The sequence below is a fragment of the Prionailurus bengalensis genome, chromosome D4 (genome assembly GCF_016509475.1).
Source record: "Prionailurus bengalensis isolate Pbe53 chromosome D4, Fcat_Pben_1.1_paternal_pri, whole genome shotgun sequence".
In the NCBI taxonomy this organism is placed as follows: domain Eukaryota; kingdom Metazoa; phylum Chordata; class Mammalia; order Carnivora; family Felidae; genus Prionailurus; species Prionailurus bengalensis.
This window is the reverse complement of record NC_057359.1, coordinates 14,904,405-14,930,495: the sequence shown is the minus strand read 5'-3', so window position 1 is coordinate 14,930,495 and position 26,091 is coordinate 14,904,405. Positions and strand designations below refer to the sequence as shown.

At 40.6% G+C, this 26,091-nt stretch overlaps 1 protein-coding gene across 1 annotated transcript in view; it reads right to left on the bottom strand.

Annotated features, from left to right (window-relative positions):
* TMC1 (transmembrane channel like 1) overlaps positions 1-26,091 on the bottom strand; it is a 168,128-nt gene that overhangs the window by 54,444 nt on the left and 87,593 nt on the right. Inside the window, exons 5-8 of the mRNA XM_043566852.1 lie at positions 17,120-17,210; positions 15,319-15,400; positions 7,801-7,907; positions 4,801-4,899 (exon numbers count right to left, since the gene is read on the bottom strand). Coding sequence (XP_043422787.1) covers positions 4,801-4,899; positions 7,801-7,907; positions 15,319-15,400; positions 17,120-17,210 — 379 coding nt within the window. The remainder of the gene's footprint in view (positions 1-4,800; positions 4,900-7,800; positions 7,908-15,318; positions 15,401-17,119; positions 17,211-26,091) is intronic.

Genomic DNA, 26,091 nt, shown 5'->3' with positions numbered 1-26,091 from the left:
TATGTGGAATCTTAAACAAAAAAACAAGCTCATAGACACAGAGAATAAACCAGTGGTTGCCCGCGGCAAGAGTTGGGGATGGGAACGATGGGCGAAGGAAGTGACAATGTACAGATTTCCAGTTATAAAACAAACAAGTCGTGGGGGGTGCAACGTACAACTCGCAGACCATAGTTTGTAGTACTGCATTTCATATTTGAAAGTTGCTAAGACAGTGAATCTTAAAGGTTCTCATCTCAAAAAATAAAAAATAATTCTGTAGCTATGTATGTTGCCAGATGTGAACCAGTCTTATTGTGGTGATCATTTCACAATGTCTCCAAATATTGAATCGTTGTGCTGTACACCTGAAACCAAGGTGATGTTGTATGTCAATTATACCTCAATAAAAAAGGGGGCACTCTCTGAAAATAAAGACGTATTTGAACTACTAAAACATCCCTTAAAAAAAGACGAGTTATTCCATATGTATATCGCAAAAATATCTCTTGTAAATGTGGTCAGTACCATAAGACATGAAGGAACTTAAGAGAACTGAGGGGAGATGCCGTCGCTCTGGAAGATTATTATTTAAAAAAAAAAACAAACCTGTTGATACTCATAAAATAAGGAGTGGACCTGCTGTTTGAGAACATTCAGAATGTCTGTGACAGTTTCCCTTGAGGACAGACTTCAAGGGTGAGATGTGGCACAGGTGGGCAGGGCAGAAGGAGTCGGCTTGGGGTGTGTTAGAAGTAAACTGACGATTTGACATTAAAGTCAGCCACGTTTTACTTTGAATTTCAGCACCTCCTCTAATTACCTTTGTCGTCTTTGGCAAACTGACCGACCTCTCCGAGTCCCAATTCCCTCAACTATAAAAAGATTATTGATCTTCATCCTGAAGGGTTGTTACGAAGATGAAACTTAATGTAGGTGCCTGCTTAACACATACAGGTGCTAAATGTCCTCTCTAGGGCCCCTTTTAGAGCCTCGCCCCACCAACAGCTACGACGACCAGCTGAAAAGGGGGACGCAAAGTTGACTCCCGTTTATCCACACGCAAGGTACAAGACGTTCACAAGCTGGAGAACTGAGTGCCTTTCCCTTTATCCACAACTCAAATGATCTCACCCTCTGATATCATTCTTGTGTCTCCGAGTATTTTGACAACAAAGACGTCCTCTTCTTCTTGACCTAAACTCATTCTTCCAATTCTGTTGCTTCAAATCATATCATTTCTGCTGATTCGATCCATAACACGCATATTAGACAATCTCCCTATTTCTTACTATTTTAAGAAAATATATTTCCCTCTAGGTTGGTAAGACCCGCCACTAGGTACTCAGTACAAGCCTCGAAAATATGGTGCTTTGTAAAGCACGGCTTTGAAAAGCTGTCAGACTGGCTGACCTTTGCAAATACCAAATGGCATTTGTCTCCTATTAAAGTGAATGTGGATGAGTTATGACATGTGTTTACAAATGACAGAGCACTGAGCTCCAGGGAGATACTTCAGTGGGGAGGGTCCGGAGGGAAGTTCCAAGGTTCCAACCTGAAACTCCACTGCCCCACCTCCACCCCACTTCCCATCCTATAAGCTCCTCTACCACAAGAGGTCATGCTTGCATCTCTGTCCCAGCATTCTATCAATCTTTTTCTGTTTCTCTTCACCTGCATCTATATGGAATTGTTTAGCTAAGCGGTCACACTAAGCTTCTTAGATGCGACAAACCCATGGCTTAATCAGACCATTCGGGCATTTGTTAACTCTGCCTTAGTCCTGAAACACGTCTTTTTTCCTCCTTGCGTCTCTGGGCTCTTTGGAAGTGCAGAATTCTGAGTTTTCAGGGAATCTCAAGGATATTTTGTTGATGGTTTCCTCCATGGTGCCATGATAGATGGAACACTGTGCTGTCCAGGAAGATCATCTTATAATACAGAGAGGGCACCTCTATTGTTCAGAGGACCAAGTAAAGAATTCGGGCAAGAGTAAATATTGAACCTACTATTCTACTTAAGAAGCTAATTTGGGAATTATATTTATTATGAAAAGTGAAAATGGGATCCAACTGTTTCAACTCCTCCCCAGTGAGATAGCTATGGCACTGAAAGGAGTCGATCTGTGTTCTAGAAACAGTAAGTGAGAATGCTGTTGGAAATCAATGCAGGAAAATTAGTTTTTTGGAACCACTCAATAGCTATAAGACCCTGAGTAGGCTTCTATAACTCAAAGTTTCCCTAACTTTATAATGTGAAACATGGGACTGAAGAGGTCTAAAAGCACTTGTATCTCTAAAAATCTCTTATGTGGGGAGTACCTGGGTGGCTCATTCGGTTAAGGGGGTCCAACTTCAGTTCAAGTCATGATCCTACGGTTCGTGAGTGTAAGCCCCACATGGGCTCTCTGCTGTCATCATGGAGCCCACTTCAGATCCTCTCTCTCCCTCTCTCTCTGCCCCTCCCCTGCCCTCTCTCTCTCTCAAACATAAATAAACATTAAACAAAGTAAGAAAAATTTTAAATCCCTTATTTTATGATACATGCCAAATAACTGAGTGGTTACCATACGCAGAAAAATTAAGAAAAGCTGCAAATGAATAACGCCACTTTAATGGCTTTTCATATTTTTTCTTGGCCGTTTATATTCTCTCTCTCTTTTTTAAATCTATTCTCTTATTGCTTTAGAACTGTTTTCAGGCAGGCCTAGATTATAAAGGAAAATGAGTATCATAGGATACTCTGGTTTCTGTCTTCCTCTATCCGCTGCTAAATTGCACTTCACCAAACTGAAAATGAGACAGCTGTCAAGGGCAGTAAGAAAATCTTGGCGAACCTATGTGTTGCCCAAACCCTCTCCCCTGGCCTTTTCCTGTATTCACCTGTTAGAGCTTCTGGTTTGACCCTCAGAACCACATTCCTCTTTGTCTTCCAATCAGCTGATCAATCTCTTTCACGTCGCTAATGGACTTTTTCCCCCCAACATTTTTTGTTTCAGTTAGTTGACAAATTTAAAAGTGTTTCAACTTCATTGAATATTTGTTCACAAACAAAACACGCTTTTGTTCAGACTTTCAGTTCTTCTTTTCTCTGGTTTGATTAAAACATCAGAACATGCCAATGATATTATTAGTTTGGGCTCTTACTAACCAGACCGGAAGTTTATTATCTTGCTAATCAGAAGATGAGAATGGGAAGGAAAAGCAGATTCAAGAGAACACAATAAGAAACGATTTGAAATCTAGAGAGAGGGAGGAAGAGAGACGGAGGGTAACAGAAAGGAGAAATACACAAGAAGAAGTAAAATCTAACTCAGATGCCATATCCTTCATAAATCCTAGACCTTGCCAAGCAAAACTAGCAATCACTTCCTTGGGGCCCCCCCCGTTGTCTTTTTCTTTTTTCCATTTTGCTAACTTAACACACAACATGTGGTATACTGGTTGACCAACTATCTTCTATTATCGTGAGTACCCTGAGGCCGAGAAGCATGTCACATTTATCTTTGTAAAACCAGTGCATGTTTATATTCCAGAAATGAGCGCTGAATTGAAAATGAAAAGTCCAACTGACAAGGATGATCGGAGATTCCAAATGCCACAAAGTTGGGCCTGCTGATGCTTATAAGCCTTATGCTTATTTCTAGTGCTTACTCAGAGACTGGGAACCTTTCTTAAAGTTTACATTTTCTGGTAATGCTCACGTAATTAATTTCTATGGTTCCAGGGCTCTACAGATCATCCCTCTACTTGGGGTTGTCAGTCAAGAAGATTCACGAAGACTTTATTGGTTGGGTATCATATTAAGGGCTTCAAAGAAGGTGTAATAGATAGGATCCCCTCTTTAGGAAGCTCATAATTTAGGGAGTTTGAGGACAGAATTCAAAATATCTGTGAAATATACCTATCAGCACTATGAACATGAAGAGTGTTCATTGTTTTTCTCTCCTCCTTTATTCCCCAGGTTACATAAAAGCTTGTCCTCATTTGCCACTGTCCAAAAATTCCTTGAATTATCAATTCCCCAATCTCCACCTTGCTACTTTCTTATCTTCTACACTTCCAACCATCTCCAATCTGGTCACTATTTAGAAAAGAAATGTGTGAAATTTAATAATTGCCACAGACTTGACTCAAACTCTTGACATGATTTTTTCAATGGGTAAAAATGAATCTCTGCCGTAACAATAATCCTCACCCAGGGCAGCTGAAAGAGTGAAACTTACTCCCATACTATAGTGGAGTCATGCTCATACAGGTACCACAATCGTGTGGTACTCATTTTAGTATTATTTATCAGTTAATATTTAGTACTGTTCAGTATTTAATATTTCGCTGTGTCTGGAATTGACTATTGAATAATACTAAATAGACTTGTTTACGAAGCAAAGCTCTAATTCCCTAAGAATCCTATGAGATTTTTCAAAAAGCACATTTGCAAATTCTTCCTTTGTTCTTTTCCAAAGCCAGAGATAAAGATATTTGTTTCAAGTCTTTGAACTCTGAGCTCACCTTCATTCAGTCATCTATATTCCCATTTAATCATATTATCATATTATTAAACCTATTCTTTTTTTTCTTTCTCTCCCTTCCTTCTTTCCTCTCATTCCTCCCACCCCCCTCCCTCCCTTTCCTCCTTTCTCTTTTTCCCCCTTCCTTCCTTCCTTCCTTCCTTCCTTCCTTCCTTTCTTATTTTTTTTTAACAAGGGACAGGGACATATCTCTTAAGACCTTCGTCTACCCCAGAAGAGGAGGCCATGGGGCTTCAGAGAGTAAGGACAAATCCATCCTCCTACTAACACAGCTATGTGGAGACACTTACGTTGAAGTCGTACAACACACCGAAGTTTGCCGCAGATGCCTCTTCAGCTCTGGGAACTGTTTTCCTAGGTAAACTGCCATATGGCAAACCCCAGAGGTACTGTATAGAGAAGCAAAGAAAGCAGTTAATAATTGGAAACAAAGTCTGAGCCACACATGTGATCACAAATGGTTTTGTTTAAAAGCACTTCTGAAACTTTTTCATGGAGACTCTGTGGATCTCCACATGGGGTCCCATTTTCTGGGAATTGACTACTAAATCCAGAGTTAAGAACAAAGGGAGTGCTAGGAACCCTTCCTTCTAAGTTCAGTGGACCACCAGCAGTCGGGCCAACCACAATGCCCAGAAGGCTTGCTGAGAAGCCCTACGACCCACCACCACCTCCAAACTGGTCTCCTTTAGGGGAGGTCTGGAGAGGAGAAAAGAGGCCTTTGGGGGAACTATAGTGTTCAGACAAACCATACTACCCACATCTTCATGTGGGGCTGCTTCTTAGGGTTGGGGGTGGTGGGAGATTCTCTCCTTCATGTTAAGAAAGAGAAGACTCAAGGGAATCACCTATACAATTTGAGAGGGTCAAATGGGAGGAAAGATGGGTCCTCTGATTATATCTGCTTTACCACTAATTCAGGTTTGCTCCCCTGATCTTATGCTACCAGATTCAAAGAGGAATTTTTAGGGGCCGAGCCAGCCAGCAAGGGGACAAGAATAGGGTCCTGGCAGATTTCTTGGTGAGAACTGGTAAAAGCACCCCGCTAGGGCAGGCACAAGGCTTGCCAAGCAGATGCTGCTTCTTATGGGATATGAAAATTTCTTCCCTGGGGCTGGGGATGGAGGATGAATGTGACTGGACGCCTGAGTGTGCAGCTTTATGGAAGTCAGCCCCTACTCCTACCCTCCACATAGGCTGCACAGCTTCCATGGAAGCTTCTTGGCTTCCTAGGACTGAACAGAGCAGAAGGTGGGTCCTACCCTGTCTCACTCCAAAGTTGAGGGCCACAGAGAACAAAGGAGATTAAGGTCTCAGGCTTGGCCCTTTGGGCGAAAGGGCATTTGAATCAAAGGAAGGCTGAATGAGTCTGTGGGCTGGAGGCTGCTGAAGAATGGAGCCTCATTGCCAGGAGGGGACCAGTCTTGGCCTCTGGCGGTTCTGTAAAGCTAGCACATGAGGTTTCTATCCTCTTTTGTTCTTTTGCTGGAGCTGGTAACCAATGCCCAGAAAACAGGATGCCCCTCACAGCATCTAACACAAACCTATAAGAAAGCATCCAAAGACAATATGCTTCTTAGTTCTAGGAATACATCCAATCAAACACGTATTAACTCCCTCCACTATACACCGGGCATTCTGTAATTTCATATAGTTGGAACAAATCAGCCATAACCTTTCATTTCCACGGAGGCTGTGTGCTGTAGGGGAAAGAGTAAGTGCCGTTGATAAAACTCCACGTATGCCCCGAGTCTGACACTAAGGAGTGTCATAATAGCCAGTGATGGAGTTTCAAGTTTCCTTAGAGACATGAGCAGAAATAAAGCTGGGGTTAATCTGAAATAGATGAAATACATACATTCTGCTCTATCGCCTGAAAGTTTTCACTTGAGAAATGGACTCGCCAGACTTCTGATCTATGTCTACTGACTTCTAAGAGCCACATAGCTGTAGAATGCTCCGAATTATCTCAGGGATTATAAAAGTAGTGGATTGGGAGGCAAAATCTTGGGACAAAAAATAGAATCATGATCCCAGTCCCAGAACGACTTGAAAAAAAACCCTCACTCTCAGATATCGGTTAAGCCCAATAAGCAACCCGTGACTCTGTTTCCACATTTTTAAAGGGGAAAGAAAATGCTTCTGTAGTCTACTTCTTACATTTGTTGTGAGGCTCAGCAAGTAAAAAAAATGAAAGTGTTTTGCACTATTAAAAGCAAAATTCTTCATGAATGTAAAGCACTATTGGGATTGTTATGCCCATGGGGAGGCTCAATGCAGAAGCTGGCCCTGATTTAAAACCATGGGGATTCGAGACCAGTGCTCTAACCTAACAATCTGAGGGTTGATTGGGGGTGGGAGGGAGGGCAGGGTGGGTGATGGGTATTAAGGAGGGTACCTGTTAGGATGAGCACTGGGTGTTGTATGGAAACCAATATGACAATAAATTTCATATTTAAAAAAAAACGTGGAAATAAAAAATCACTCAAAACGCTTAGTTTTGGCTGTCGGCAATACTGTTCTGAACAAGTTGGCTTTGAAATAATGGCACCTAAGAGACCCTCTGTAGCCCGAATAAAGCCTAAACTGACTTCTGTGTGATAAGTAAGCATCCAAAGATCAGAGCCATCTAACCTCTTATGACTAAAGACTCCAACCTCAGTTTTGTTTGTTGGCCTTAGTTGATTGACTCTTTTCCCCGCATCAGCTCAGGGCTTTGCCTCCTTCTTCACTCTGGGCCCACTATCTGCTTTACTCTCCTCTCTGACTTTGATCCTAAAAGACCCCACCCCACTGTGCATGTGTGCGTGTGTGTGTGTGCCTGGGTTATCTTACTTTACGTGTGGAAGAAAACTGCTCATGTTGTGTTTCTTCAAATAGAAAAGACAGATGCATTAAGGAGTATTTCTTTTCAAGCAAACTTGGCAAAATAAATAAATACAATTCACAAGGTGTCAAAGCTTTCCTTTTGAGCAATTAACATTTGAACACAGGGACCACCTTGGGAATCTGATAGAAGCCATGAACCCTTCCATATAAAAATGTACATTTAAACAGACACACTACATTTTATATATGATTTCAGGAAGCTCATGTACCCTTTGGAGCAATGAGTAGGATCTTCGGCCCGCGGGCACCATTTTGAAGATTAACCTTGTTACGTGGGCTACAGCTCTCAGAGTGGATACGGCCAGTTAATCATTCTATTTTTCAGAAGAGGAAAGAAATTTTCTAGGACAGGAGAAACTTGTTCCAGCCAATTTTTTGCAACCCGGAAGTCAGAATCTTACCTCTGGCAACATGATGAGGCTGAATGTCAAGATAAAGAGAACCATATTTACTCCATACATCCATCTCAAGAAGAGGAAGTATGAGGCCACCGATGAGCCAAACTGACCTACCAAAAAGAAAAGTTAAAAGATTGAGAGACAGGTCAGAATCAAAAGGAAACAAAAGCCACTGTCTTGGTGCTTTCCATAAGAGATCTGCTCCTGGCGACACTTGGGTTCTTTTCACGTGGACATGATATCGACAGTCTCTGGCGTCCTCCTGTTTCTATCCTGGAAGAGGGAAAGTTAATGGCGATGGAAGTGCTCTCTACTGTGTAGTTGCCGTTGTGTAGAATGACTGTGACCTATGCCTTTAGAGTCCATCCGAGGGAAAGCTGCCTTGTGCTTAGCAGCTAGAAGTGCTCCTTGAAGAGCCCATTTCATGCCTGGAGGTAGTACAGTTGTGTGAGCAAATAGCTGTAAGGTGGTTGCTGCAGTACCTGGCCAGCAGTTTTCCGCCATTATCATGATCATCACTGCCCTTCTGCCTCCTTCCTGTCAGCCAACAAGGCTCTTCTCAAAAATGTTTACCACACCCTTTCTGGACAGCTGTCCTAACAGACCGCCCCGTGCTATTTGTCTGACTTAACTGGCATTTTTTAGGTACAGCAGAGAAGCTGAAGGCCATTCACTCACTCCTCACATATTTAAAGTATCTTCTGGGGCTCCTGGGGTGGCTCAGTTGGTTAAGCATCCGACTCTTGGGTTGCAGCTCTGGTCATGATCTCACGGATCCTGAGATGGAACCTCACGTTGGGCTCTGTGCTCACAACATGGAGATGGCTCGGGACTTTCTCTCTCCCCTCTCTCTCTCTGCCCCTTCCCTGCTCGTGTGCTCTCTTTCTCAAAATAAATAAATAAACTTAAAAAATAAATAAATAAAATAAAGCATCTTCTGCCAGGAATTACTTTAGATGTGAAGCACAATGTCATAGATAGGGTTGCTGCCCTAATACAACTTACATTTTAGTGAGGTATGAAAACAACAAAAATGCAGGAATTTAAAAACTAAATACATTAATTAAATATATGTATTTATCATAATATGTTATATGTTATATTATACATCATATCATGTGTGAATAGCATGTATATTATATATCACATATATGTATATTCACTTTATACATTGATTAATGCATATATATTATGTGTGGTATAGCATGTATGCATGCATCATTTATATGATATGTATGTATTATATATGATATATAAGATTACATATGATTATATTTTTGTAACAATTACATATATGTAATTATTATAACCAGATAGGTCCTGATTATACAATATCAAGAGGGTTGCTTTCAATAAGTTCATTGAGGAAGGTATATCAAAGAGGGTAGCATTCGAGCCTTGGTCTGAAGTTGGAGGAAGAGGCACAATGCCCAGGCTGGGGAAGAGCCACTCAAGCAGAGGAAAGAGCCAGAACAAATATCCGGAGGCAGGCAAGAGCTCGGGACAATTGAGGAACAAAGCAGAGGACTGTGTAGTTGGAGCCCAATGAACAAGGGAAATTGGTGACAGATGAGGACAGAGAGACAAGCCAACCCACACTGCGTAGGACCTCTTAAGGCAAGGTAGAAAGTGAGGCTTTTATTTCAAATGTGATGAGAAGTCACCAACAGGTGTTAAGCAGCTGGAGTGGGGTGGCGGTGGGGGGACCGTGACGTTTAAGAAGTCTTCTCCACTTTGGGAAATGAATTGGGAAGGGACAGGCAAGAATGTGCCATCGACACTTGTGCGCCACCGTGGATAGTGATCTGTCCAAATCGTATTTGCTGAGAAAAAAATAAAAAACATGATCTTGCAACAGAGAATGGAAGAGGAAGAAAGAACAGGAATTTAAGGTCTCACGTTGAGATTTCACCAATTAACAAAAGCCAGACTTTTCTTTACCACTTAAGGTTCAACGTTAAGTTACTAGTTTCCTTAATCTTCCCAATTCCCATTTTTGGTTGCCCAAGAAGAAACAATGAACACTGGCAGTCACCCCCACTGCATCGGGCCCTTTTTCCTGACTCATTCAGCAAAATACCTCCAGTGACCAAAGCTTTTCTTGGCCCTCTGGCTTTGCAACATTACTGGTGGGGAAACATTATTGCAGAAGGAAGGAGGCTGCTCTGAAGCAAATTCCAGCCTCTGCTTAGTAACATGAGGCTGAGATCACATGAGAGTCATGCTGCTATTTCTGGAACTTAGAATATTCTTTAGGTGCCACCTTGCCTATTCCCACAACACAGAGGCAATTTTTATAGAAACTTTAAAAAAGTCAATGGTTAAATGAACGTTTTTAAAAAAACACAATGATTTTGAAATCTGAATCTTTGGATTCATTTCACTTTGTAGAGGGATACAGAGTTCTACAGGATTTCTGAAAGCATGTGGTTTTGCTAAACACGCCCGCAGGTGCTGTAACCAGATGCGCTGGTCCATCTGCAGAAAGGCTAAGCAGATCTGCCCCTCCCAGGACATCTGATCATCCACCTGGCTCCCAGTGATTTCATATCATTTCATGGCTGTTATCTATGTTCTCTGGTAACAATTGCCCAAGGACTGCCTCAGCCAGGTTCACTTGTCATGTTTTATTGAAGGCAGTAGACTTCCAGCTTGCTAGTCATTATAGTTACTCATTAATTGGAGAAGAAACTTTGTCTCTAGGTACCTGGAGTAAGCTTTTCCCTGAAACACACATGAGATCTTCTGGTATAGAATCCCAAGCATGGGATGCTGACTCATGCTTTCCTCCTTCTCTCCCTCCCTCCCTCCCTCCCTCGGGGCCTTCTTCCCTTCCTCCTTCCCTTCCTTCTTTCCTCCCCTTCTTCCTTTCCTACTTCCCTTCTTACACAGTTTTGCTCTACTCATTAGCACCCACGGCTAATGGTCCCCTGATTGGGACTAAATCTGCCATTTACTAAAGAGAGAAACCTGACTATAGTGTAGCTAAAAGATAATTGGAAAGAACATCCATTCCCATGTGCTTAGTCTCTTAGATAAAATTGTAAAGAACAAGAATAGGTAGTAGTAGTGGTAATGATAACAACAACAACAACAATAACAACAACAACAACAACAATAACAACAGCTGGCATATCTCGCTGGTCAATTATGCATACTGAAAACTTTGGCATCAACTCGTTTAACTACCTCTAGAACCCAATAAGGTTAAGTGTTATTAGGCCCACTGTGTGGATGGAGAACTCCAAAATTAAACATAAGCATTGGACTGAACCAAAACTTGACTAATGATAGTAACAGCTGATATGTAATGAATGTTTGTTTCAGACATCTGTCTTGATCTTGTGTATTAATTCATTTCGTCATCGAATTCCTGCAAGAGGAGAAATACTGTACTCTCATCTTACAGAGACTTAAGCCCGTGGGTTACACAGCTAGGAAATGATGAAACTGGGGTCATGTGGGTAGTTCTGTAGGTAGAAAATGATGGAGCCAGAGTTCTAAACCAGGCAGCCTTGATTCCTAGGTGTTTGACTCTAAATCTAGATCTCTTTTAACCACAGTGCTATATTGCTCGTCAGGTAGAATCATAATCAAATTATCTTTTTAAAACTATAATATATGGAATAATTATGCCATGTGCATGTATGTCTGAAAGAATATAGGCAATATCCATGAATCAGCCAAGGCCATGCACATTCATAAATTTGGATTGTGCCCAGAAATGACCTGTTCTTTTTTTCCTTAATCTAACTAATAAATCCTGTTTCCATAATGAATTATTCATGTATTAAAACAGAGTCCTTGGTATGTATTCAAGTGAGACCTTTTAAGCTTATGCAATATTCTGGTTGCTGAATTTTCTTGCATTTCTTTTAAATTCAGGTTAAAGTTTCACCTCTCCCTCTGGTTATTTATTATTAAGGCAAAGCAATTTGTAGTCTGTCATCATGGATAATTTCCTCTTGAACAGTTAGGTAATAAGACAGGCAGACAAATATGAGCATTTCTAAATGGGAAAAGACCAATTAAATCACCTGCTGCATGAGTACAATATACATATCATCTTGTTGGGCTAGGACAAAAAGCATAGTTTCTTTCAAATTGGTCTAGGAAAATTAAATGTGGCAAATTTGATCTGTATTATCTGGAGCCAGTAAGGGGCAAAAGGACCTCAACCTTTAGAAAAGGTTGGAACATGATTGCCTTTCCCATCTCTTTTCCACTTTCCATTTAGTTAAGTTTCAAAGACCATCGCAGATACATGCTTCCCCATCTTTGGTAGGGTACTTTCTATGGGATGGTTACTACGACCCAAGGACTTTGCTAGTACAGTCTTAGAGAGGTTTCATACTTTTCAACTAACATAATAGCCCCAGAGTCTATGGTGTATTTATGATTATCATTATGATCATAATGCATTAAGCATCTTATAGAAGATGAAGTATACAATTAAATAAATAGCTCATTCAAAACTAAATGCATGAGAAAATGGAAAATAATTCCCCAAGTAGGATAATGATCAAGAAATTCTGTAACTACCCACCCTGCCATTGCCCTGGTAGAATCCACTCTGGGAACTGTTGCCAAAGAAAAAGTTTATAAAATGTTCTGTAAAGTGATAAATGAGCAAGCCACATTGAGGAAACCACAAGCTTTGGACCCAGACAGACTTCACCTTGCATTTCAGCTCCTCTAGTGACTAATTCTGGCACAGTTAGGTTAATGTGCACATTGCATGCATGGTAAAGAGTATATGAAATGTCTGCGGAGTATCTGAGTGATGCTCAAAGGGCAGTGGTTGTGGCAATTGTTGATAGACTAGAAAATGAGGGTCAGTTCTTCACAGGGAGGCATAGCACCATGAAAGGTGAAGAAATCAGGGCAACCTAATCAAATCATAAATTGCATAAGGAAGAGAAAGTAATGTGCTTGACATCATCCAGCTGACTGTTCCAAATTTTCTGGAGGAAGAAGAGAGGAAGGAAAATAACTAAGAGTATAACTGAGTGGCCCTCAATCTGTCTTCCCCACAGTAACACACATGATAGATGGTGGCCATATATGTAACTCATTCTTGTGTGAAATTCTGGCAATAAAAATAATCCCATCTGTTTCTGGCCTCCTCAAGATAGGCTACTGCAATGCAAGCGGGCATGACATTGTTATTGAGACAAGTTAGAACTGCTCTAGTGTACCTTCGAAATAAAATATGTGCAAATGTACATATTTTAATGATCATTCTTACAAATGTATGGGGATACATCTCAAAACTGGTCAAGATTCAACCCTATCATCTCACAGGTGAATGGGACTGAGGCCCAGAGAGATTACATGACCACCGAGGAGCAGAACAGCTAATCTGTAGCAAAGCAAGAGCAGAACCCAGAGTTCTTTCCACACAAATTGTATCAAGATCTTCATGTTCCAAATGTCTTTCTGTTCCTCCATACCTCTCAGGGGAGCGTATTTCAGCTGCACACTTGAAACCTAAGGATTCCGTGATGTCTGTTCTTTTCTGACGTGTCTAAATTCCTTTTTCCACTTCCTAGAATGGTAGACATGTGAGGAATGTCTACTCTTTCATTTTATTCAACACGTATTTATTACAGTCAAATTCTAGGTCTGGCAATCCAGGAGGAAGAGAACCAAACCTCTTCTCTCATGTCTATTCGAAGAAATAAGCACGAAATGAAATGAAATGAAATGAAATGAAATGAAATGAAATGAAATGAAATGACAGTTAAAAATTAAATTTAAGGCATGCCTGGGTGGCTCAGTCAGTTGAGCGTCTCACTTCGGCTCAGGTCATGATTTTACCGTACGTGAGTTCAAGCCCCCCATCGGGCTCTGTGCTGACAGCTCGGAGCCTGGAACCTGCTTCAGCTTCTGTGTCTCCCTCTCTCTCTGCCCCTCCCCCACTCACACTCTGTCTCTGTCTCTCTCTCTCTCTCTATCAAAAATAAACATTAAAAAAAATTAAAATTAAAATACAGTATTTAAAAAAATTTTTTAACAGTTATTTATTTTTGAGAAACAGATTGAGACGAAGCATGAGCCGGGGAGGGGCAGAGAGAGGGAGACACAGAATCCAAAGCAGGGTCCGGACTCCGAGCTATCAGCACAGAGCCTGATGTGGGGCTCGATCCCACGAACTGTGAGATCATGACCTGAGCTGAAGTCGGAGGTTCAACCGACTGAGTCACCCAGGTGCCCCTGTTAAGATGTATTTAAAAAGAAATCACATTCATAGTTTTTTAGAGCCTTTTTTAAAATGTTTATTTATTTTTGAGATGGAGACAGACAGAGTGTGAGCAGGGCAGGGGCAGAGAGAGAGGGAGACACAGAATCCAAAGCAGGCTCCAAGGCCTGAGCCATCAGCACAGAGCCTGATGTGGGGCTCGAACCCACAAACTGTGAGATCATGACCTGAGCCAAAGTCAGATGCTCAACCGACTGAACTACCCAGGCGCCCCTAAAATACGGTATTTTAGATAGTAAGTGTTAAGGAAGAAAATAAAGTAATAATGTGATCATACAGGAATATGTGGGAGGAAGTGTGATTAATTAGCTGATGTGTTTTTAATTCATTGCCACTTGATAATGAGAGACAGAGGACCGAGGACAGGCACTCCTAAAACATGCCCAATCATGTCCATGAACTATCCATCAACTGTGTTATCTCCCTGTGGAGCCTCCATTTTAATTATGCAAGGCCAAGTTTAACCAGCAGGAAAATCTGCTTCTCAGTCTGAAAACTCAGGGAGGAAATTCAGATCCTAGTCGAAACTCTTAGAAACCAAAACATGGCAAGATTATGCTCACCCTCGTTTTAAATATGACCCTTTTTCTTTATATTCTGTATTATATTCTTTCTTATTTAAAAACATTATTTATTACATTTACAATATTTAAAAATTTTATTGGCTTTATTCCAAGTCTAGAGCACTGTTCTAAATAGGCTTTTGATCAAGTATATTCTCCTGACTTCTCTGTACCCTGTGAATACTGTATAAAATGAAGGCACAATAACGTAATGGTATTCACATAACAAATTCCTGGATGGTGATGTGATTAACTTATTCTACTTCAGATGTGAAAATGAGGCTTTAAGATTTCTTCAGTCTTTGTAGACATTGTTCAATTTGATTATTGTCTAAATCTCATAAGAATATATATTTTCGATGTCATGTTCATTGCCAAAATAAAATCACTGCCTTCCCAATGATATATATGACTCAGTGTCATTGTGCACAATATTGACTTCCCTGTATAGGAGAGAACACAAGGTCAGAATGAGAATATTTTGGTCTAATATACGAAGGGAGAGTGGAGTCTCCAGGGCTGTGACTGGTGAGTACTAACAAATTTTCACAGTAAACAAAAAGAATGTTAAAAATGATAACTTTTGTTTGTTTGTTTTCTTTTTTTTAATCTTTCCAATAGTACAGAAACCGAGAAATACATCTGATAAGCTTATGAAACAACCTTCCCATCTAATGAGATCTCATGAGCACTTACTTTCAATTGCTTTGATTTTGTTTTCCCACGGGACACAAGCAGCTTTGAAGTTTTCAAAATCACGAAGAAATTTCGCCCATTTCTGAAAAGAAAGCCAAATAGAACAATAAAACCCAGCCTCTTGTTTGTCAAGATGTTTTATCCTCCACCCCATCCCCAAATATCACAAGACAATGAACTTGGAAAGATCTCTCTGGTGCCACATAACGTTTTTTGTAAAAAGAAATAAAAACCAGTAGGATTCACTTGCTTCTCTGTTCCCCACCCACCTTCACACCAATTCAATTAAAAAAACTTTTATGGACCCCCTATTTTATAAAAAATATGCTGAGAAAGATCTGTTTATTCTTCCAGACAATAAGGGAGCAGGGACTGGGGTAGCACCTACTAAGTTGACTGGCAAATTGTATATGTTTAATTAAATACTTGTTGCATGAAGAAATTAATGAACTATGAATAAGACATCGTTCCTGCCTTGAAGGGCTTCTGGGACTATTAGAGTAAGCTGTACCTAAACAAGTAATTTCGATACAGGATGGGAAGTGTTATGACATGGGACACTTTTTATTCTGGGAGAGGTAGAGCAACTAACCAAATGGAAAGTCATGGTATCATAGGAAAGGGAAGAAGAAAAAGAATCATACATTAGCTTTTTTAAAAGTTTATTTGTTTTGAGAGAGAAAGAGAGAGAGTGCAGGGGAGAGGGAGAGAGAGAGGAAGAGAGAGAATCCCAAGCAGGCTCCACACTGTCAATGCAGAGCCCGATGTGGGGCTGGGTTCCACGAACCATGAGATCATGACGTGAGCCGAAATCAAGAGTCAGATGCTTAACCGACTGAGCCACCCAGGCCCCCCCTACATTAGTTTTATAAAAGACCTTCCTTCCATTTTACTCCACAATGTTGGGCCATCCATGTTCAAGAGGACCACAAGGAAGAAGGGGAACAGGGAAGCTAACTTTGCATATGTGCACACAACGCTGGGATAATGTGTGAGATGGACAGGTGCAATAGAGCCCAAATAACAGTATGAGACAAGTCTGAAGTTCAAAAGGTTACCCAACCTAGAAAGAGCCCAAATATCCATCTACAATAGAACAGATGAGTAAATAGTGGTACCTTCATACAATGGAATACAACACATCGATAAAAATGAACAACTACCACAACACAGATGTGTCTCATGAATATAATATTGCGTCAAAGAAGCCAGAAACAAAAGCATAAATATTATGATTCCATTCATTTAAATTATAAAGACAGACTTATTACTCCCTGATATATATCATAAATCTATATTTCATATTTAAGGTGTGAATTTTATTCACAAAACCTCATCTTTATGGAAATGAATTTAGCTTACAAGTGGTATAACAATTATAAAGAGGGGATAATAATACCTACATACCTATTTTGCTTTGAGAATTAAATATGGTACCTTCATAGAGGGATTCGATTCAGTGCTTGGCATAAGTAAATACTAATGAAATGTTAGTTTCTCTTCTATCTTTTCCAAGGATCTATGTTTATATTACTGTATCATTTGGGGCTTTTTTCATATTCTATTCAATTTATAGTTAATGTTCCTGGTAGCTGTATGGCCCTGAAACTTGTAGAGCAACAAACTTTGACCCAGAACCCCTTAACTACCAGGGAATGGAAGTGAAAGGGGCACAATCTTTGCCATTTCAGAGTGATAAAATCACACAGGTAAGTCTTTTTGCCATAAATCACCATTTCATTTGAGAGGTCGCCACCGAGAATATACAACATCGACCAAACTGAGTTGTGAAAATGCTTACCTTAGCCATCATCATCTTAAACGCAAACCACCGCTTTCCTTTTCCTTTCCCAAGGGCTCCTTCATTTTCACTCACAAATTTTTTTGCTTCCCTGAGAAAATAAAACAAAATAAGGGGTAAGAGGGAATGGGGTATAGGTTGAGATGCATAGAATAGAGGTAGTGGACATTTCATTTTATCAGGTTTGTAGCCTTATTTCTTCCAGACCCTTAGCACATGAATTTAAGCTCTATTTCAAGCTCCGGACTCATAATAGATGTTTAAGCTTTTTAATTCCGGCCAGGAAGAATAAGATATTTTAGTCTCACTTATTAATCAGCTGGAGTCATCAAAAAGCAAGGAATTTATGCTCAGTGTCAAAATCGAGAACTCTAGCTCTTTTCATTTCCACCACATATAAAATTGAATCCAAAGTTGACTTCAGCTTCTGGCAGTCAGAATGTTTACTTTAAAATATTTTCTCTTCTTCTTTTTAAAGGGTTCCTTTTGTAAAATAAGGCAAAGAGTTTAGGACAAACTGACATGGAGCACAGTTACTGACCTGGTATTTAATCTCATAAAACCAATTATGAGTTGAAACAAAAATGTTATGTACAGCAAATTGGGTTGAGGGAAGGAGAGAAAGGGAAGGAGTACTTTTGGCCTCACATTCAGAAAGGGCCTCAAAGATAAACTTTAATATTATTCCCAAATAGTTATACCTTTCAGTAGTCACACTCAGGTCTCTCTGTATGTGTGTGTGTGTGTGTGTGTGTGTAGAAAAGCATCAGTTCACAAAAATGGAGAATGTTAAATATACTATAATTTTATAAACTTGGTTGGCCAATTTTGCTATTGCTGTTTGTTTGATATACGAAAAACTTTTAAAAATAGAGGTGGCCCAGGTTTGTCTTGACTTTTCGGGACAGCAGAGGGCATAACCCAGGAGAACCCAAACCTGAACTATGGTTCAATAGCTGCAACATCGTCCTTCGGTTGGAAGGCCGCTGGACCGTGAGATTTTACAGAATATTATTGACACAAAAAAGCAAATTAAAAAAAAAATGAAAAGTCAGTGAAGGATTTTTTTTTTTGGTAAGGTGTTCCTGAGTAACAGTTCTAAACTCAAGATTTTATAATACCCAGGGATTGAAACACAACATGCACCTGCTGACTTACCCAATAACTACACAGTGGTGCCTCCTGAATTGCCTGGGCATGTGAACCCACCCATATTCTGCCATAAAAACACAAGTGCAACAGAGAAGATTCACTGTAGGCATCAAAGAGAGCTCCCAAATTAGTTCCTTGATGGCAGAGATGAAATCCTGTCCTTGTGTATCTCCCACAGCACCGACCACTACTTTGACCAGAAGAGGATGCTTAATAAAACTAGACCTTCTGGAAGTGGAGATGAGAGGCATAACTTGGAATAGTTGCCAGATTGGGGAGAATCTGGTAATTGTATTTTCCATATTAATTAATGCTCAAATACAAGGTCATTCCCAAATGCTGGGATTGTACCCTTCTTCAGGAGTCTACTCGGAAACTATGACAGTCTCCTGGAAATGACAAGGGTTACTAGACTGGCGTTGTCAAATGGCCTGACCATTTGACATGACCTCAGAGCTATGAAGATTAATTTGATAATGGTTTCTAAAACACTCTACAGATCCTAAAATGTTTAATGCAGCCACATCACAAAGTATAAACTGAGCTCTCATGGCTGGGTTTCTATATCCACGCAATCAGAAAGCGCACCACATTTAAGCCTTAACTATGTGTTCTAGAGGAGACAGGGCAGGAGTGAGTATGGCACCTCGCTGACATTTATAAAATGTTGAAGTGACCTAAACTAAACTTGACTCTGACTTGAGTTCTCAACCAGCCTCTGATTTGTCTCTGTGAGCAGGGGAGGGGCAGAGAGAGAGGTAGACACAGAATCCGAAGCAGGCTCCAGCCTCGGAGCTGCCAGCACAGAGACGGACGCAAGGCTGGAACCCAGCAGCCATGAGATCGTGACCTGGACCGTAGTCGCAGGCTTAACCAACGGAGCCACTGAGGCGCCCCTGATTCTCCTATTAATACTTGTTTCAAAACTGAAAATTTGCTCTAACATGATTGATTCATTACAGAAGAATTTAAGCATAACACAAATTTTGCGTTTGCTGACACGAGATTGTATCTACAAGAAACTCGAGGGGAATGCAGAAAAACTGCATCCAGCTAAACTTAGCGTATTCGCGAAACGTGCACACCTCACCCGGCTACCTCACTGCGCCCCCTGCCTTATGGCTGCAGCCATTCACAGCTGGTCTTAAAGAACTTCCTCCAAACGCCACATCCCAAATTGCAAACCTGTTGAAGGCCACTTCCACGAGCAAGCTTCAGGTCTTTTGCAAAGGAAACTGCCATCATTTATTGTAGCTTTTCTGTATTTCTTAACCACTTAGCGTGTGCAAAATGTTGCTGCCGTTTTATACCTATCTTTTTTAATGTGTCACTGATGATATTCCTGAGTATTGTTCCCTTATTCCCAGGTTTCCTATCAGCCCTGTGGTTTTCATTGCCCTATTTTGCATAGTGTGGTGGATTTTAGGTACCCATACAATGTATGACAGCCGAACTGACTACAATTCAACTATTTGGTATCAAGAACTTTGAAATTCGTAAAGTCAGGTCTACATAGGAATCATCACATCACTCTATTATAGTAAAACATATAAATAGAGAGTCAAAAATTCTTCCTGGTAGTAAAATCAAAATTTGTTTTTCAAATGTAAAGTGCCTACTTTATATGGGCATTTGCTACTCTAGATACTTAGTTTGGTCTATAGAGTTACATCACTTTCTAGATGAGTGGCCAATTAGAGAACATGACTGCTCTAAACAGCCATTATTCTACTTCATATTTCTGACAAGATTTTTAATTTTGTAAACTGATGATTATGTAATAGGATCATTAAACTGGCAAGGTTTAAGAGAGAGAGAGAGAGAGACAGAAGTCAGGGTTATAAACAAATTAAAATCATCACAAAATTAATGGAACCTATTTCCATGGCGTGCATAGGGTTTTTTTGTCAGTTATTATAAGTATAATTTTCCCTGGAGCCATCTAAGCAAGGTTTTATCGTTTGCCTCCTCAATTGCCAAGTTTTTCCTGATGCTAGGCACAGTTTCATACTTCCCTCCAAAGCACTACCGTCCCCCACCCTCAACATATGTATTCTTTTTTTTTTTAATGTTTATTTATTTTTGTGAGAGACAGAGACAGAGTGTGAGTGGGGGAGGGACAGAGAGAGAGGGAGACACAGAATCTGAAGCAGGCTCCAGGCTCTGAGTTGTCAGCACAGAGCCCGACATGGGGCTCGAACTCACAGAGTGCAAGATCACGACCTGAGCCAAAGTTGGGTGTTCAACCGACTGAGCCACTCAGGTGCCCCTCAACATGCATATTCTGGTGCTGGTTTTCAGATACCAGCCTGGACCGCACTCAACTCCATGTAATCTCGGGTATACATTTCTTCTCTTCCTAATGCCTTACCCCCTCCTCCATTCTCCAAAAGGCCTGTCTCTAGTTTCATTCCTGAAGGATCCCTGAAGAGCCATTCTAGCTCCTTCTGCTCCCCACTGCCCACCCTTGCCAAAATAAATCCTAGACTCAACACATCAGAAGTCTTGTGGGGGTGGGGGTGATGTTAAGACAAAGCCAGGGGTAATGGAGTAGCCAGAGAATAATTTTTTTTAGCAAGTACAGATTCTTGAAATTCCTAATAGGGTGCTCTTCGGATATAAGGAAAAACTCTTGCATCTTGCTGGTCTAGAAGAAGGGACATCAGATGGGAAGACGTAGGCGACTCTGAGAGAACATCCTTTCACACTATTTTCAAGGCTAACCTTTGTAGTGAGCTGCATGACCTCGGGATGAAAAACAAACAAACAAAAAGTAGTACGGCCCAATCCCATCGTCTCCAACAACAGATTTCTTACCCAGAAGACAGCATCTTTCATTGTGCTATTAGAAACAAGATACAAAAAGAAAATATCCAATATGGAGAGGAGCACTGACTGATACTTATCACACTCAAGTGCCCATTACCGATAGCAGAATCCAAGTAAATAAAGAGTAGAGCCTTCGAAAACTGTAAAGCAAGACAACTTCTTCATGGTTTTCTTACAGGTAATCCATTTTCCTACCCATTTGTATTCATCTGGATAATTTAAAGGGATTTTTTTTTGACACGGATAACATGAATAAGATTGTGTGGATAAACTTGGAATATCTGTTGGCTTCGAACCATCCAAATGTCTGACTGAAAAATGTGTGTCATTCCCTTGAACTGCATTCAAAAAAAGCTGCCTGCCAAGACCATAATCCGGTCCCCAGGTCTCAGAGCTCCAGCCGGCCCTGGTACAATATGCACAGGTCCATGAGCTGTAACCCCAGACCCAGGGATAAATAATTGAGTGAGATCTATTTAATGACAATGATACCTGGCCTCATCATTCATTTATCAACCCCTTGTGTTGGTAATTAGAATAATAAGGTTTCATGGGCTTTCAAGAATGCTTTCACAGTTAGTTGGAGGAAGACACTTTGGTCCAACTTACAAAATAGATAATTTACCCATAACACATGATACAACCCTGATCGCCCAGGGGAGTCAGGACATGCAAGGTTGCCTTTGACACATTCTCATCCCAGGAAACATGTTCTCTGTTTGGGTTAGGTTAAGTTGACTTTTCTTCCCTCTTGTTTTCAGATTGATAGTACGATTGGGCAACCAACTTCTTGCTCAAGTAAATGAAAGACATTTCAAAACTAGTCTTCAAGGCAACTGTAATCAAAACTTGCACTCAGGAGCACTTCCCAGTAAAGGGATCCGGGGAATGAGAAGCCTTTTCTTAGTAAACACAGTTGTTAAAAAAAAAAAAAAAAAAAAAAGACCAATGTAAATTGACTCAAAGTCAGAACTCTGACTTTTCCTAAAACAGTACTGAGTAAATTGAAAGAAAGGAGCAGAGGTTGGAAGCTATTCTAAGCACAGAGATTGGAAATAAAGACTATAGGCTACTAGACTACTAGGTAATGTAATTCCATAAGGAGACTGGTGACATAATTTAAAATCATCCTAATCCTGGAAGTGATGATTCCAAACACCTGTGTTTTGTTTTGTTTTGTTTTGTTTTTTATAAAGGAGACACTGGTGGAAGTGGGTGCAATGGTTTGAGGCTGAGTTGCTACAGCTATGAAGTAAGATCATATTAGCTCCATCATGGGGCTGTCCTGTGTTTTACAGGAGATAATGCATACAATGTGTTTAGCAATAGCACATGTAATGGGACCATGGCAAATTGTAAGAGCTCTATAAACAGGAACTATTATTCATAGCCCTAGTACTGGTGGTACTGACTTCGATTTTTGTGCCTGCGTCTCCAAATTACAAAGTTGAGAAACAACTAGATATTTCCAGGCAAAAACCCCTCAGAAAGCCAGCCCGTTTCCCTTCACATGATGAGACGTGGGAAGAGCGGGAATAGTTCTTGCCACTAAATGAGCAAGAGAGGAACCAGCCCCGCATTTAAGACGCAACGTGAGGGCCCTGGTGTCGGGCTTCCGAAACCCCGCTTATGACTCAGCCTGAGAGGAGGCAGCAGTGAATTCCAGCCTGAGTCCTGCTCCCCCGGGGGCTGTGATGCCTCTGAGAGCTCAGGTCAGCCGGGGAGTCTCTGTGCTCAGGGGCAAAAAGAGATCTCTCTCTCTCTTGAATAGGACTATATGCCGTTCAATTCTGTGATCTGTGTCTTATCCGCGAGACACGGGTTTGGATCCTGGCTCCGCCATAGACTAGCTGTGTGCTCTTGGGAGAAGATTACTAGACTTTATGGATCCCGAGCGTTCTCACCTGTATAATGGGATCAGCAACAGCAATGGCGGTGTCAGCTAACAAACACTGAGTGCTTGCCGCGTACCAGGCATGATGGATGCCCATCGACTCATTTTCTCCCCCACAAAATCCAGCAAGACAGGAACTATCTCAGAGATGAGAAACTGAGGGTTGGATTAATGGAATAAAGGTCCAAGCTTACCCAAAGAGTAAGTGTCCCAGCTTGGCTGGGATTTGAGCTCAGTGCCCTCCGCCCCACGCCAGTTTTCCCCTGATAACAGCATCATCTACCTCGTGCGACTGGTATATGGACACATATGAGACGACATAAGCAAAGCACTGGTTGGTACACTTAGCCATTTTTTCTAAGCATGTGTTGAGTGTGTTTGTTCTTAGCAGTGCGTTCAGTGCTTTGAAAGAAATAAAAGAAACATTGATTCTTTTCTGAAGTTCAAACTCTGTTAAGAAAAATGAGATACAGACCCATAAAATTGTTATATAACAGTGCTAGACAGCTTTAAGTGAAAAAGGAGAGGAAAAGGGAGGCCTGAGAACATGTTGAAGATGGAGATAAGGGAAGAATTACACTGGACATCAAAGGGCTGATAGAATTCAAGTAGGCAGAGAAAGGCATTCTAGGCATTGGTTTGCAGGAATTTTTCTAACAAAGGAGATATTTCCACCATGGATCACATATACAAACTCATAGTCTCATATAGACTAACAGCCTTTCATGAGGCCATTTACAGGGCTTGGTAGGCACACTGAACTGATTTTGCTCAGTTCGGGTGCATTTGAATCAAATGCATGTGACACATTCTCAATGCCGTAAACAGACGGATTTACAAGGTGTTGCCTCAGAGTGAGACAGGCGTTGTGCTTTGGAAGGTTGAGTAGAATGATTCTGCACCATATCTGTGTGTTCCTGTTTCTACCCTATGCTAAACATTTCTAAGTACTATGGAATATTCTTCCAAAATGTTGTGTTGTGATGATTAGGAGTGCAAAAAAGTCTTAGTTTTCTGGTGGAGCAGTGTGCTCTGCCTTTTGATCCTTCCTTGAGTGGGCAAGACATTTCAAATGATGGCAGTTCAGTGAGCTCTGAAAATAATTAAGACCACCTAGTAAACTTGACTGCTTGCCACATGGCAAACTTAGCTCTCGAGGTCTGTCCTAAGCACTTGGCAACACAACTTAGGTGAGGTCACCCACAGAGAATTCTACACTCCTCTGTGAACTAGACTTTCTACTGAGTTGACGTATCTCTTACAATTTCACTGTTCTTTTGCATAGCCTCCCTTCTAAGCTTCCCTGATCCTTCTGTCCAAGCACTGGTCAAGAACACTATAATAGGATATACATAAAATAAACAATTCGTCCAGAGTCGTGTGTCTTTATGTAGATATCCCAGTATGTATGTATATGTCTATATGCAAGAACATAGACATATATATACATAGATATGCAAATTCATGCATGTATACCATAAACACATAATTAGCAACTATTTGAAATAAGTGGTTTAGAATATTTAAAAATTTCTAATTTTCAGGACTGTAGAAAGAAATTTTAGACACATTATACTGAATATATGAAACTACTCCCCTCTCTTCTTCCCGTCTAATTTGTCATCATATTCTAATACAATGTTTTCCAAATGTTTACTTTGGTATATGCATTTTAATAAGGCATTTTAATAACCACTTTTATTCTACAACAGGCTTACCTAAATCCCCCAAAGTAGTATTCCATTTGCCATTCTTTTGTCCTATACATAAAAACATCCTCAAAAATGCCTTGGCCACCCTCTTATTATAATCCTGATAAAATAAAGGGTTATCTTCAAAATTCATACCTTATCCAAGATCTGGATGACACTCCCCCAAACCAAAAAAAAAAAAAACCACATTCCTCAAATTAATGGTATTCTGTGCTTATCATCTACACATTTGCTTTCCTTTTACTGTTAATATATTATGTCAAACACACTTAAAAGCATTTCTAGATAATTGCAAGTGGTAATTAATGCATTTCTCTTCTTAATCACCTTTCAAAGATAATATATTTATGGAGAGTCTAATAGCAAGTTGTGAAAATTAGCTGTCACCAGCAGCTGACATCCTAAAGAATGTGAGTTAGGTGAAATGGTTGGAGAGTAGGACACCCTGGCAGCCTGGGAAACCAATTCAGTTTGCTTTACCACACCTAATATATTGACTGATAACACTCTAGGGAAGTCATAGACAACGGAATGCAATTAAGAAGATAGTAACTACACTTTACCTACCTAGAAGAAAAGTTTAGAACTTTCTTTTGTCTCATATTTACTTTTTGTTGTAAGTATTATTATCTGATAATGCACTCTAAAAATGCCTGTCTATTTGAAATTTGAGGTTATCTGAATTCTGGATAAGCAGATATTTCCGGAAGGTAGTGAATAATATTGATTGACAAGATGAATATTAGCATATATTAGACCCATTTTCCAATGACCGTTACCCTTCTATCAACCATCTGGGCACAATCTCAGGCTGATTTAATGAGGCTGGGAGCCTGAGATCTTGACATAGGTACAAGAGCTATAAATGCCTTTACAACTGTCCAAAAGAGATAGGACCTGTGGCTCATGGGCCATCTAAAAACCATGCCAGGGGCGCCTGGGTGGCACAGTCGGTTAAGCGTCCAACTTCAGCCAGGTCACGATCTCGCGGTCCGTGAGTTCGAGCCCCGCGTCAGGCTCTGGGCTGATGGCTCAGAGCCTGGAGCCTGCTTCCGATTCTGTGTCTCCTTCTCTCTCTGCCCCTCCCCCATTCATGCTCTGTCTCTCTCTGTCCCAAAAATAAATAAAAAACGTTGAAAAAAAAAATTTAAAAACCATGCCAAACCAAGGTGAAGAATAGGACATCTCCAAGTATCTCTGGTAAAATGATGCAGTATAGATAGGAAAGATGAAATAAATCAGGAAACAAACAGAGAAGAAGAAAAGAATTTTTGGTAGGCAAAAGTATATTTATCCCCAATGCTTCAGAGCTGACTTCCTTTTTCAAGTCTCAAGAAAAAGAAAGAAATATGATTTTGTCATGTGGTTCCTACCAGCATCCTTTC